At 37.1% G+C, this 12,884-nt stretch overlaps 1 protein-coding gene across 2 annotated transcripts in view; it reads left to right on the top strand.

Annotated features, from left to right (window-relative positions):
• The window catches only part of LOC148889685 (VPS10 domain-containing receptor SorCS1-like), a 116,646-nt gene that overhangs the window by 40,037 nt on the left and 63,725 nt on the right, over positions 1-12,884 (top strand). Inside the window, exon 2 of one of the 2 annotated variants that reach the window (XM_089011884.1) lies at positions 2,432-2,533. Coding sequence is in view for 1 of the 2 variants with exons in the window: in XM_089011883.1 (XP_088868009.1) it covers positions 8,238-8,795 (558 nt within the window). In the remaining variant the exon portion in view is untranslated. Of the gene's footprint in view, positions 1-2,431; positions 2,534-8,135; positions 8,796-12,884 lie in introns of those variants that run through there. The other variant, XM_089011883.1, reaches the window with a different exon arrangement.

The following is a 12,884-nucleotide window of genomic DNA, read 5'->3' as shown; positions in this document are numbered from 1 at the left end:
GGAGTCGAACTCCCCCCCCCCCCCCTACTCAATGACATGCCCCGTCTGTCCATTTTGGCAAGCGAGCACAAAACTTGTTCACGTCCCTTGCGCACAAATTGAATGGCAATGTCAAGAGCCCCTAATTTTGAATAAAGATGAATTACATGGCGAATAACACGCAGCAGCTGGACTGAGAGCTGACTAGAGGTGAATTGTCGACACAATTCAAAAATCAGTCGCATGAAATACGATTCTAATTGTCAAGTGATCCTTGAGCCTTGGAACACTCAACATGAAGAACAATGCAGAAGTTCTTCCTTTTTTTTTGTTCTCTGCTCTCGTACTTTTTTTGTACCGCAAAGTAGGTCAATATTAGTTTGTAAGGAGAATATAATACAGGTAACATCTGAGTTACGACCGGGTTCTGTTCCGACAAAATGGTCGTAAGTCAAACGGTCGTAAGTCAAAATCCACTCAAAATGGCTGATGTGACGTTTACACAACAGGATAGTATACGATGTCAATCTGTTGTTTTTAAGCAGCATTTTCGATTGAATACTATTCTATACGAAACTGTTTACAGTTCATTTATAAATTTGATAATTTTTAGTGTCATTTTTATCATTTTATATTTCGTATTATCAAATTTTATTACTGGATAGAGATAAGATCTGAGTTCCGACCGGGTTCTGTTCTAACAAAACATTCGGAAGTCAAATGGTCGTAAGTCGAAATCCACTCAAAATGGCCGACGTGATGTTTACACGACAGGATAGTATACGATGTCAATCTGTTGTTTTTAAGCAGCATTTTTGATTGAATACTATTCTATACGAAACTTTACAGTTCATTTATAAATTTGATAATTTTTAGTGTCATTTTTATCATTTTATATTTCGTATTATCAAATTTTATTACTGGATAGAGATAAGATCTGAGTTACGACCGGGTTCTGTTCTAACAAAACATTCGGAAGTCAAATGGTCGTAAGTCGAAATCCACTCAAAATGGCCGACGTGATGTTTACACGACAGGATAGTATATGATGTCAATCTGTTGTTTTTAAGCAGCACTTTTGATTGAATACTATTCTATACGAAACTTTACAGTTCATTTATAAATTTGATAATTTTTAGTGTCATTTTTACCATTTTATATTTCGTATTATCAATTTTTATTACTGTATACAGGTAACATCTGAGTTACGACCGGGTTCTGTTCTAACAAAACATTCGGAAGTCAAATGGTCGTAAGTCGAAATCCACTCAAAATGGCCGACGTGATGTTTACACGACGGGATAGTATATGATGTCAATCTGTTGTTTTTAAGCAGCATTTTTGATTGAATACTATTCTATATGAAACTTTACAGTTCATTTATAAATTTGATGATTTTTAGTGTCATTTTTACCATTTTATATTTCGTATTATCAAATTTTATTACTGGATAGAGGTAAGATCTGAGTTACGACCGGGTTCTGTTCTAACAAAACATTCGGAAGTCAAATGGTCGTAAGTCGAAATCCACTCAAAATGGCCGACGTGATGTTTACACGACAGGATAGTATATGATGTCAATCTGTTGTTTTTAAGCAACGTTTTCGATTGAATACTATTCTATACAAAACTGTTTACAGTTCATTTATAAATTTGATAAATTTTAGTGTCATTTTTATCATTTTATATTTCGTATTATCAATTTTCATTACTGTATACAGGTAACATCTGAGTTACGACCGGGTTCTGTTCTAACAAAACATTCGGAAGTCAAATGGTCGTAAGTCGAAATCCACTCAAAATGGCCGACGTGATGTTTACACGACAGGATAGTATATGATGTCAATCTGTTGTTTTTAAGCAGCATTTTTGATTGAATACTATTCTATACGAAACTTTACAGTTCATTTATAAATGTGATAATTTTTAGTGTCATTTTTACCATTTTATATTTCGTATTATCAAATTTTATTACTGGATAGAGATAAGATCTGAGTTACGACCGGGTTCTGTTCTAACAAAACATTCGGAAGTCAAATGGTCGTAAGTCAAAATCCACTCAAAATGGCCGACGTGATGTTTACACGACAGGATAGTATATGATGTCAATCTGTTGTTTTTAAGCAACATTTTCGATTGAATACTATTCTATACCAAACTGTTTACAGTTCATTTCTACATTGTATACCTTTTAGTGTCATTTTTATCATTTTATATGTTGTATTATCAATTTTTATTGTATACAGGTAACATCCGACTCAGAATGTCGCTGTGTTTATCGCTGTATTGTTTAGCAAGGAAAAGATAAAAAGGACGAAAATCAAAACTTCCATTTCGGACGGAAAGCGAGCAAAGTGGTTTGTGTGATTTTATTGCATACGTTTTATTTCATTGATGTAAAGTCCAAATGTTTATGGGTAAATAATAGCTATATTTTTATACTTGTTTGTAGTTCTACGGTGGTGCCGGTGGTGTGAAATCACATTGAAGAATTAACCATCAGTACAAAGAATCCTCTGTTTCGAATGGAAGCACAGGTCTGGCGTCCGCAGTCGTAAGTATGTGTCGCCGTAAATCGCGCCGGTCGTAACTCGGATGTTACCTGTATAGCCAAAGAAGCTAGCTAGCCATACAAATCTCCGTATCTTTCCCAGTATTCTTATTTTCAACTCACTTCATTACACATTCCGGTGTGCAAGTCACAGATTTGCCGTATTAAACGAATTCAGCCGCCAGCAACATTTGGCCAGTGCGTGACGCTTTAACCTGCTCGCCTTTTTTTTGCATTTTTACTCCAGCTCAATCGCATGATTAAGCTTTCCATAAGTGGCTTTTGACTTAGCGCTTTTTTAAAAAGTCCTTCAAGTCCTTAATTTGCTCATTTACATACATGTTTCACATTACACGTGGCGAACATGCTCATTCCATACGCAAAGGCTTCCGCCCACCATGTTGAACCCTCAAAAGTGGATGTGCAAATGCGCCAAACACTCCACTCATTGACCGTTGCCATTTGCTGATGAAGTTACGCCTTCGCGGGTGAAAATATAATTGTTATTGCATATTACCATCATGAGTAGCTGTGGTTGTCTTGGTAACAAAAGGCATAATACACATTGTTGGTCCCAAAGTGTGTGCGTGTGTTTAGGTAACATTTACACCTAGGGACAATTTTTAAGTATTCAATCAGCCATGCCATGCATGTTTTTTTGGAATGTGGGAGGAAACCGGAGTACCCGGAGAAAACCCACGCAGACCCGCGGAGAAGTCGGGATCAAACCCACAACCTTTGCACTGTGAGGTGCACATGCTAACCGCAAGTAGTTCAATGATATAACCTATTGCCCACATTCGGTTTTCATACTCACATTGAACGTTTTGTCTAGTTTGTCACAATGGGGTCGCTGTCCCTTTAAGAAATCCCAATTTGGTTCTTCAGTGGCAGGAGTGGTGGATGCTTGCAGGCGGTGGCAGAGGGAGATAGATAGCTCGCGAGCGAGATAGCTAGTGAGCGAGCTAGCAAGGTAGCTAGATATGTAGATAGGTAGATACATAGATGTATAGGTAGATCGGTACATAGATAGGTAGGTAGGTACGTAGATCGGTACGTAGATAGGTACGTAGATGGGTAGATAGGTACGTAGATGGGTAGATAGGCACGTAGATAGGTACGTAGATGGGTAGATAGATAGGTAGATAGATATTATAAATAGAGTAAATAGATAGATAATTGAAATGGAAAACTAGAGGGAGATAGATAGCCAGCGAGCTAGATCGCTAGGTAGGTAGATACGTAGATACATATATAGATAGAATAAATATATAGAGTAAATAGATAGATGGATCGAGTAAATCGATAGATAATTGAAATGGAAAACATACATAAATCCAAAATATATTTAACATATGCTTAACAGTACACAGTCTGCTCATTGACTACATCCTGCTGCTCTCAAAAAACATATTCCATGTGCTCAATGAATGTGAAAATTATAATAATAATAATAATAATAATAATAATAATAATAATAATACATTTCATTTATTAGTGGGGAAAATGTCCAGTCTTACAGATTTGCACTCGATTTAACTTTATTTTCTTTGGTGAAATGGGTCATTTTCTGAGACACCTTCTGCTGATATTGACGAATACCAAAAGCGTTAACAACTTTGGCCTTGGTGTTCTGAGCGAAAGACAAACATAAAGACGTCCCCTGAAAAGACGTCCTCCCTCCCTTGGCTTGCGTCAAAGACGAATGCGCGACGGCTTCATTCAATATGTGGCTTTTGTTATGTATGGATGGCTGCAAGCTGAAGGCAAGCAGTCTTTTTTTTTTAGACGTGTCACAAGGGTGATGCAATGCACAGCTCATGACTAATGTCCAAAACCAGGACAACCGACGTCTCCGGACCAGTTGTGTCCATAATTTGTAAAATGTCTTCAAATGACTTCTACTGAGCGTATTTTACAAAGATTCCACCGCATATAGCTATATTTTACCTTTTAAGACTCGCACTGAATATTCCGGAAGTCTTGTTTTTTAGTTGGTGACGAGTCCGTACGTGACGTCACTGAAGGAACGCCCCTGACTGAAAAAAAAGACACATTGTAGCAGTCCTTCCATCACGTCAATGCATTTTGCTGTACTTGTTTGGTCTGAAAACGTCGCGTTGCGCCAAAAAGAGGCAGAAGAGGGCGACAAAGCTCCATGTAAGGAATATATCAGCCTGTGGAAACAGGCTGATTAATTCCTCGCACGGAGCTTGGTCGCCATTTTCTGCCTCTTTTTGGGTGATACATTTCCCCCCAACGGTGCCTCAAAATGGCACGGAATAAATTATTTAATCGATTGCAAACATGTATGCTTTCCTCTTCAGAACTATTTGAATCATATTCATAACTGGATGAGTAGCAAGAAAGCATATTCTCCGAATCTGAAGCCATTGTTTTGATTCTCGAGCAAGGCAAGACGTCTTGGCGTGACGTCACGAATTGGGGACGGGACTTTCTGAAAATGGCCAATTCGCAGCTCAATTTTTTGGAAGATTTTGGACACTTTAAGTCATTTTTTATTGGTGTTTTGCATTTGACTAAAAAGATCATAGTGCGTGTTTTGGGTATTTTAGATGCTCTCACACGTTTTTCTGATGTCAGTTAGGAAACAAAAAAGTGATGTCGGTTGTCCTTTAAGATTCTATACATAAGCACTCAGGAGTAATTAAGACTTTATTTTTTTTCCTCCCCTGAACTCCCCATCTTATTTAAATACAAAAAATAAATAAATACAGAGCAAGCTCCATACATGAAACACTCCTTTGGTTCTTTTACATCCTTTTTTCTTTTTTGGGATGCGCTCAGCCCTCAGCGGCAAAAAGTTTTGCCATCAAAGAGGGTTGTTTAGTCAGCCTCACACGGTTTGTATTCTGCGTGTGTGACAGGTGGCAAAACAGCAATCTTGTCTTTGGAGAGAGACAATGATTCCACCGCTGCCATGTTGTGCACACAAATGTGCTGCAGGTATCAGTCGTGAAATCTGTCACTTTGCCACGCTGAGTTGAAAACAAATGCCAGGATTAAAGAAATAAAAATAATAAATAAATACATAAAAAAAATAAATAAATAAATAAATAAATAAATAAATAAATTCACAAATAATTATAATATAAATCAACCAATAAATTAATACATCAGTAGAAAAATAGACAAATAATAAAAATATCAATAAACCAATAAATAAATAAAACAAAAATAAATAAATAACAATAAATACATGGAAACAATTTATCAATAAATATAAATGAATGAATAAATAAATACATGAATAAATGAATCAATGAATACATGAACACATGAATAAATGAATGAATGGATAAATGAATAAATGAATAAACGAATGAATGAATGAACGAATAAACAAACAAACATAGACAGACAGACAGACAGACAGACAAATAAATACATAAATAAATGAAAAACTAGACAAATACACAAATAGAAAAATAATTAAAATATAAATAAACAAAAAATAAAACAAATTATGAAAAAAATGCATCAATAAATAAACAGAAAATTAATAATTAAAATATAATAAATAATAATAATTTATATATATATATATATATATATATATATATATATATATATATATATATATATATATATATATAATATAAAAAAAATACATATAAATACTTCTTCAGACCGTTTCCACAGGCTGATAAATTCCTTACATGGAGCTTTGTCGCCCTCTTTTGCCTCTTTTTGGTGCAACACGACGTTTTCAGACCAAACAAGTACAGCAAAATTCATTGACGTGATGGAAGGACTGCTAAAATGTGTCATTTTTTCGGTCAGGGGCGTTCCTTGCAAAATACGCTCAGTAGAAGTCATTTAAAGCCATTTTACAAATTATGGACACAACTTGTCCGGAGACGTCGGTTATCCTTTAAAGTGCATCATCAATAAATAAAGTTGACTTAAGACAGTGAGTCAAATCATCAAAACAGGTCACACACGCCCAGCTAGCATGTGCACAACCATCCATGTCTAAGCTCCCACGACAGGCGAAACAGAAAGCTATCGTGACCAGCGCAGAGTAAAGAAACACATGAAAAGTCATTATTTCCCTGCATGCCACCATCTCCATTTTAATGGGCCGGCGCCGCATTACAGTCAAGACTCTGGCTTTTTTTTTTTTTACCTTAGTGTTCTCCGTGATTGAAATTCCAAGTCAGCCATCAATCTGCATTATGGACTGGTTTCCCCTTGTCTGGCGCGGGCTAACTGAAACAGATTGAGACAGCTCCCGCTCGCTGCATCGCTAATGGCTGCCAATGAAAGCCATCTTTGTTGCCATTGACCCCTCCTCGTCCTCACCCCAAAATGCGGATCGCGATTCAGCCACGGGGGTGAACGCGACTCAATATAAGGAGCCTCTTTCCCGTACCGCTCACAGAGTCGACGGCATCCTCTTAACCGACGTGGCGTTGCCTAGAAATAGAATCTAATGCAAACAGGGCCACACTTCTGGACCATTATGTGCCTGGAACCGAGCCCAAAGTAGGAAAAATATGACAGCTACGCACCCCGGCGGGTCTATTGTTTAGCTATAATGACGTCCCAATTATCTTCCCGCGTAGTGTCGACACCTGGATGTTATACGCGGCTACGTTGACGCTCACCGGATAAATAATGTTCACCTCTGGACTTCTCATATAATAACCAAGCAGTGCTTGAGAAACGAGGTGAAAAATGAAAAAAGTAACAACACTAATTTAAAAAAACTGTTAAAAAGTAAATTAAAAAAACTATATATATATATATATATATATATATATATATATATATAATAGAAAACTATCTGCCTAGGTAATAGATAGCTAACATACGTAGCTTGTGTTCTTAGTTGAGATGCATCACTTCAACATACAGCACTTGGGTAAATAAATATTTTTTTTATTATGTTGCCTATTTCTTTGAGCCAACACTAATTTAAAAAAACTGTTAAAAAAGTAAAAAAATACAGTAAAGTCTCGTTATATCGATATCGGATATATCGATAGTCCCGGTTATATCGATACTATTTCTATGCACGTACGGAGAAAATTACATGCAAACAGGGTCGGATATATCGATAGTCCCGGTTATATCGATATTTTTTCGGACTCCCTTGAATATCGATATAACGAGACTTTACTGTATAATAGAAAGCTATATGGCTAGCTAATAGATAGCCAGGTAGATAGCCAGCTAACTAGATAGCCATATAGCTCATAGATAGCCAGCCAGATAGCTAGAGAGCTAGCTGGCTAGCTAGATAGCTAGATAAATAAAAAAAGTGAAGAGAGGAAAAAGAAATAAGAATAAAGTCAAGAGAAAATACAAAAAAAGCTAAATGGGACGAAAGAAAGTTGAGTCAAATTTGAACAGCGAGACAAAATGGCCGCCGCAGAGAAAAAAAAATATCTCTATTTTTATTTTTATTTTTGTACAGCTTAGTACTTTTGCCACCTATGTTAAAAAATAATATTAATAATAAAACTTAAATAAATCACCCAGGCTGATGTCGTACCCAGCCAACCAGCCTCCATGCAGCTCCTCCTCTCTCTCACCAGGAAGGGAACACGAGCCGCCCGCGTCGCCCCTCCTCACATTCACGTCTCCACTCCACCAGGTGGATGAAACACAAACGCACCGCTGTCGCCCACCAACCCTCCCTCCCCCCAAAAAAATGAATCCATTCTAATATTATTTTAGCATGGCGCCTCGATACGCTTTTTACCTTTTACTATTTTTTTCCTCCAATTGGACGCTTGTCTTCCTCACCTCAACTTGTACGCCGGACGGAAGGTGCACTCTCTCGGGTGGTTTCGCGCATATCACCGCGCCCCCGCGGGAACTCCTGTCGCAGGATTCGGCGCTTTTTGGAGCCTTTCCAGTCGGAGACACAGTCGGATCTACCCCAAGCCACGCCGACTTGGAAGTCACCGCTGCGTTCGCGAGAAGTTCCCCCGAAGTCGGGGCACCACCAGCCGGTCAGCAAGAAGACGGTTGTTGTCCCCAAGACAACGCGTCGGACTATGAATTCAAACTTTCGCCGACTGACGACGAGGAAAACGGAGATAATGTGGATTCAATCTCGCATGAAAACCGGAAGAGGAGAAACGCGAGGAGCGCAGAGACTTGGACGGATGTGGGAGGAGAAGCTTCGTATCCCGACCCGGTGAAGGTCCAACTGGCTAGTTCCACCTTCGCTTTGACCGGGGACACCGCGCACAACCAGGCGATGGTGCACTGGTCCGGCCAGAACAGCAGCGTGAGTTCCTCCGTTTGGAAACGCGTTCGGGTTTTACGCACGGACGTGGTTTGGACGCATCGTGGTCGTTCACATTTGGCTTGCCTTGACACTTTTGTTCATTTTTAACTGAAGCGTTTTCATAAGTTAGAAGCATGTATTGTTGCGTTAGCGTCAATTTCGTGTTAGGACGTTCCTGAATATCAAATATTAGCTCAAATTTCATAAAACGCTATCAAATGTTGCTCCATTCTCAATTTCCCAATCTTGATTGAACCAAGATACAATTATTACACTGGTAAAAAATGATCACCAAATTTGGATAATAGCCATTTAACATATTTTAATTGTTTTACCTATAACTATATGTCACTTGCATGCAAATATGAACAAAGCTACATTATTTGATATGAGCAAATCATTTTTATATGCAATTTCTCATGGCACATTGGTTTCCGGATAACCACATTAGACTATCTACACACACACACACACACACACACACACACACACACACACACACACACACACACACACACACACACTCACACACACACACACACACTCCTGTTTTAGTCGGTTTGTGAGGTCTGGATAACTCCAGATAAGGAGTGAGGTCCACCGTTGCTGCTAAGTTTAGAGAAGTACTAGTGTTACATTTGACGACTGAATGTCACCCCATTTCCCACTTCAACTTTTTTTTTAAAAACAAAGCAATAAAAAGTGGACTGAAATAACAGCAGGAGTGAGGTTTCTGAATTGCTACATTCAAAGTCCTCAACCTTATGGTGAATTTGGTTAAATTATCGTTTCACTTTTTTGTGGTCTGAAATTTTTCCTCTCGTTAAACACACACACACGTAAACACACACAGTGAATAAAAAGTGTGTATCCAAGTGAAATGAAAATACACACCAAAAAATCATTTTGTTTGAATTTGTGAGGACATTTCTGTAACTTTAACAGATGCATAGATAGACCCTCTAAAAGCCTTTAAAATGAAAAACTTATGAGGACCGGCCAAAAGGTCCTCACTTGTCAAAAATGTCCTCACTATGTATCACTTGTGGTCCTCACAAGACTAGTCATACAAACGTACACACGTAGGCACACACACAAAATGCACATTAATTTCATATTAATTGACAATATTCACCAAAAACAATATACACAAAGATAACAGTACACAGTTTTTACCCCAGATATTAAAAATAATGTTCCAAAAGTTATTATTATACAGCTCCAATCTTGTGTAACTGCACTGCATCACTCTGCCGGCTCAATAAAAGACCCCAAATCTCGCAAACACACCCCGAACGCAAACCCCGCAACTCATAAACACCGAAACAAGTGCCTCCTCTCTGACAGCATCCGTCAAGCAGAGCGAGAGTGATTGCAGGTGTACCTAATGATGTGGCCCTTGGGCGTTAATTCTCCTCAATGAAGCCCCCCCCCCCCCCGCCCTTTTTTTCGGTCATTCGCTTCGTTCCATTCAGTCTATGTGATTATCTTCTTTTAATCATTCAACAGGCCACTTGAGAGCGATACCAAGGCGCTTGCAGTGATGTCCATGGTACAAAAAAAGCTGCCGCGTAGCCTCTTTGGAGATTTCCGTGCCAGCAGGGGGGCTGGGTTGAAATCACTTCCATAGATAAAAGCTTGTGTGTGTGACATTCAAGCTCAGCGGAATATGCTGCTGCTGCTGCTGCTTAGCCTTCCTTTTTTCCTTCTTTTGTCGGGAAACCAAGTAGTAGAATCAGGGCAGTAAATCCAGGTAACCCCCTTTAATACACTTTTCATGTCGACCGGTGAAAAGGGCACTAGGTTATGGAGGCCTCTTGAAAGATGCATGGATTTGTTTTAAGGAGGATCGCTTCGCTTACGAGTGACATGACCTCGCGGTATACGACACACCAGGTTGGTTTGAAAGTGCAATGCGGCATCCCAGACGCGACATCCAATTCAATTTTTCGACAACTTTTTAATACCAAATCTCACCAAAATGGATGACATTAAAATATACTATTGTCATCACCCCCAAATATACATAAATAAATGTACAAACACAAATAAATAAATAAATAAATAAATAAATAAATAAATAAATACCGAAATAAATACAAATGAATACATAAATACACCAAAATGGCTGACATGAAAATATACTATTGTCATCACCCCCAAATATACATAAATTAATAAACAAACACAAATAAATACATAAATAAATACAAATTAATACATAAATACACAAAAAACAAAATAATAACTAACAAAATAAATAAATAAATAAAAAACACAAATAAATAAATAAATAAATAAATAATAATAATAATAATAATAATGATGATAATAAAACATTTTATTTGAAGCACATTTCAAAACTCTCAAGGACACTTTACAGTCACTTACAAGTATAGGTACTATAATAAATAAAATACATATCATATCATAAATAAAATACATATCACAAATAGAATACAATAAATAAAATACAACAAATACACAACATAAATATACATAAATACACAAAAAAACTAACTAACGAACTAACTACATAAATACATATATAAATACTTAAATACATAAATAAATACATAAAAATAAATACATAAATAAAAAAATACATGAATAGAAAAATACATAAATAAATAACTACATAAATAAATAACTACATAAATAACTACATAAATACACGAAAAACAAACTAATAAATAACTAAACAAATAAATACATAAAATTAAGAGAATAAATAAATAGATGCATCATAAATAAATAGATGCAGCATAAATAAATTAATAAATAGAATGATGAATGAATACATAAAATACCAAAAAAATAATAACTTACTAAATAAATAAAAAACATGAGTAAATAAATAATTAGATGCACAAAAAATACATACACAAATGAATACATAAATACACAAAAAACAAACAACTAAATAAATAAATACATAACATCAAGTGAATAAATAAGTAAATGTATAAAGATAAATACATAAATAAATAGTTACTCATTCATTTGTTATGCGCTCTATATGTTATATGTGGAGGGGATTAAACATTCTAATGGCTTCCCCAAATTCATCACTGCCCTCGAGAGGAAACCATAACTACAATGTGGCCCGTGGCAAAAAAATGACTGACACCCCTGGTCTGGAACGTAAATCCCACAATGGAACTAGTCTAAATTTTGTGTGGCTCCGCCCACTGGATTCCGGTTAGCTGTAGCATGACGGTCTCCAACTAAGCTCCAGTGACACTTGTTGTCCTCTGTGGGCATTGCATTAGCGTGTTTGTATATGTTCCTTCTCAGTGTGTTTATTTTAGCCGTAAAATCTATGCTAAATCCCATTAGCACCCCAATGGCATTACACATTGTTAGCATAAACAAGAAAAAGGCTCCTAGCAAACGCGCCCAGTCTGTTCATCAGAGGACCATGTTTATAAGTGTCTTCTTTTTATTTCATTGAAAGCGATGCCGTCTAACCGTCTCCCAAGACCAAATGTTTGATCCGATTCATATATTGGATCTCATTAGCGCGCGCCATACCTGGGGGAAATCCATCGTCGCTAGCTTTGTCGCCCGCGTATTAAAATGCCATTTGTATCCGCGAGTGCAATTTCTCACCTCGGCGAATGGATCATTGCTCTTGATTTTTTTGTAATTTTCCTTATCATTTCAAGGTAGTGTTGCGTGTGCACATCTATCTGGTTTCTCGCTCGACGGTGTCGCATCCAATACTTCCATTTAGCTGCGTTCGGCGCGGCGCGCGCTAATCAAACAACACGCTTCAAGGTTTCACGAGTAAGCTCGCCGAATACTCAGAAGAGAAATTTTTGAGTGTGTACAGTGATACCGTGGCTTACGAACTTAATTGGTTCTCAGACAGAGTGTGTAAGGCGAAAAGTGTGTATCGTAAAAATTTATTTCCCATAGGAAACCATTACAATGAGAATAATCCGTTCCCAGGTCCCCATAAAACATAATTTTCTACTTTTCTAAGCCTTAAAACTACACAAAATATACCTTATTTTATGTATAATGAATGTGTTATGGTATTATAATTAAAGAAATAAACTGTACTATGTAATAAAGTCGTATTAT

The sequence above is a fragment of the Hippocampus bargibanti genome, linkage group LG13, assembly GCF_051943395.1.
Source record: "Hippocampus bargibanti isolate YZ-2025 linkage group LG13, ASM5194339v1, whole genome shotgun sequence".
In the NCBI taxonomy this organism is placed as follows: Eukaryota; Metazoa; Chordata; class Actinopteri; order Syngnathiformes; family Syngnathidae; genus Hippocampus; species Hippocampus bargibanti.
This window is presented reverse-complemented; position numbering and strand designations above follow the sequence as displayed.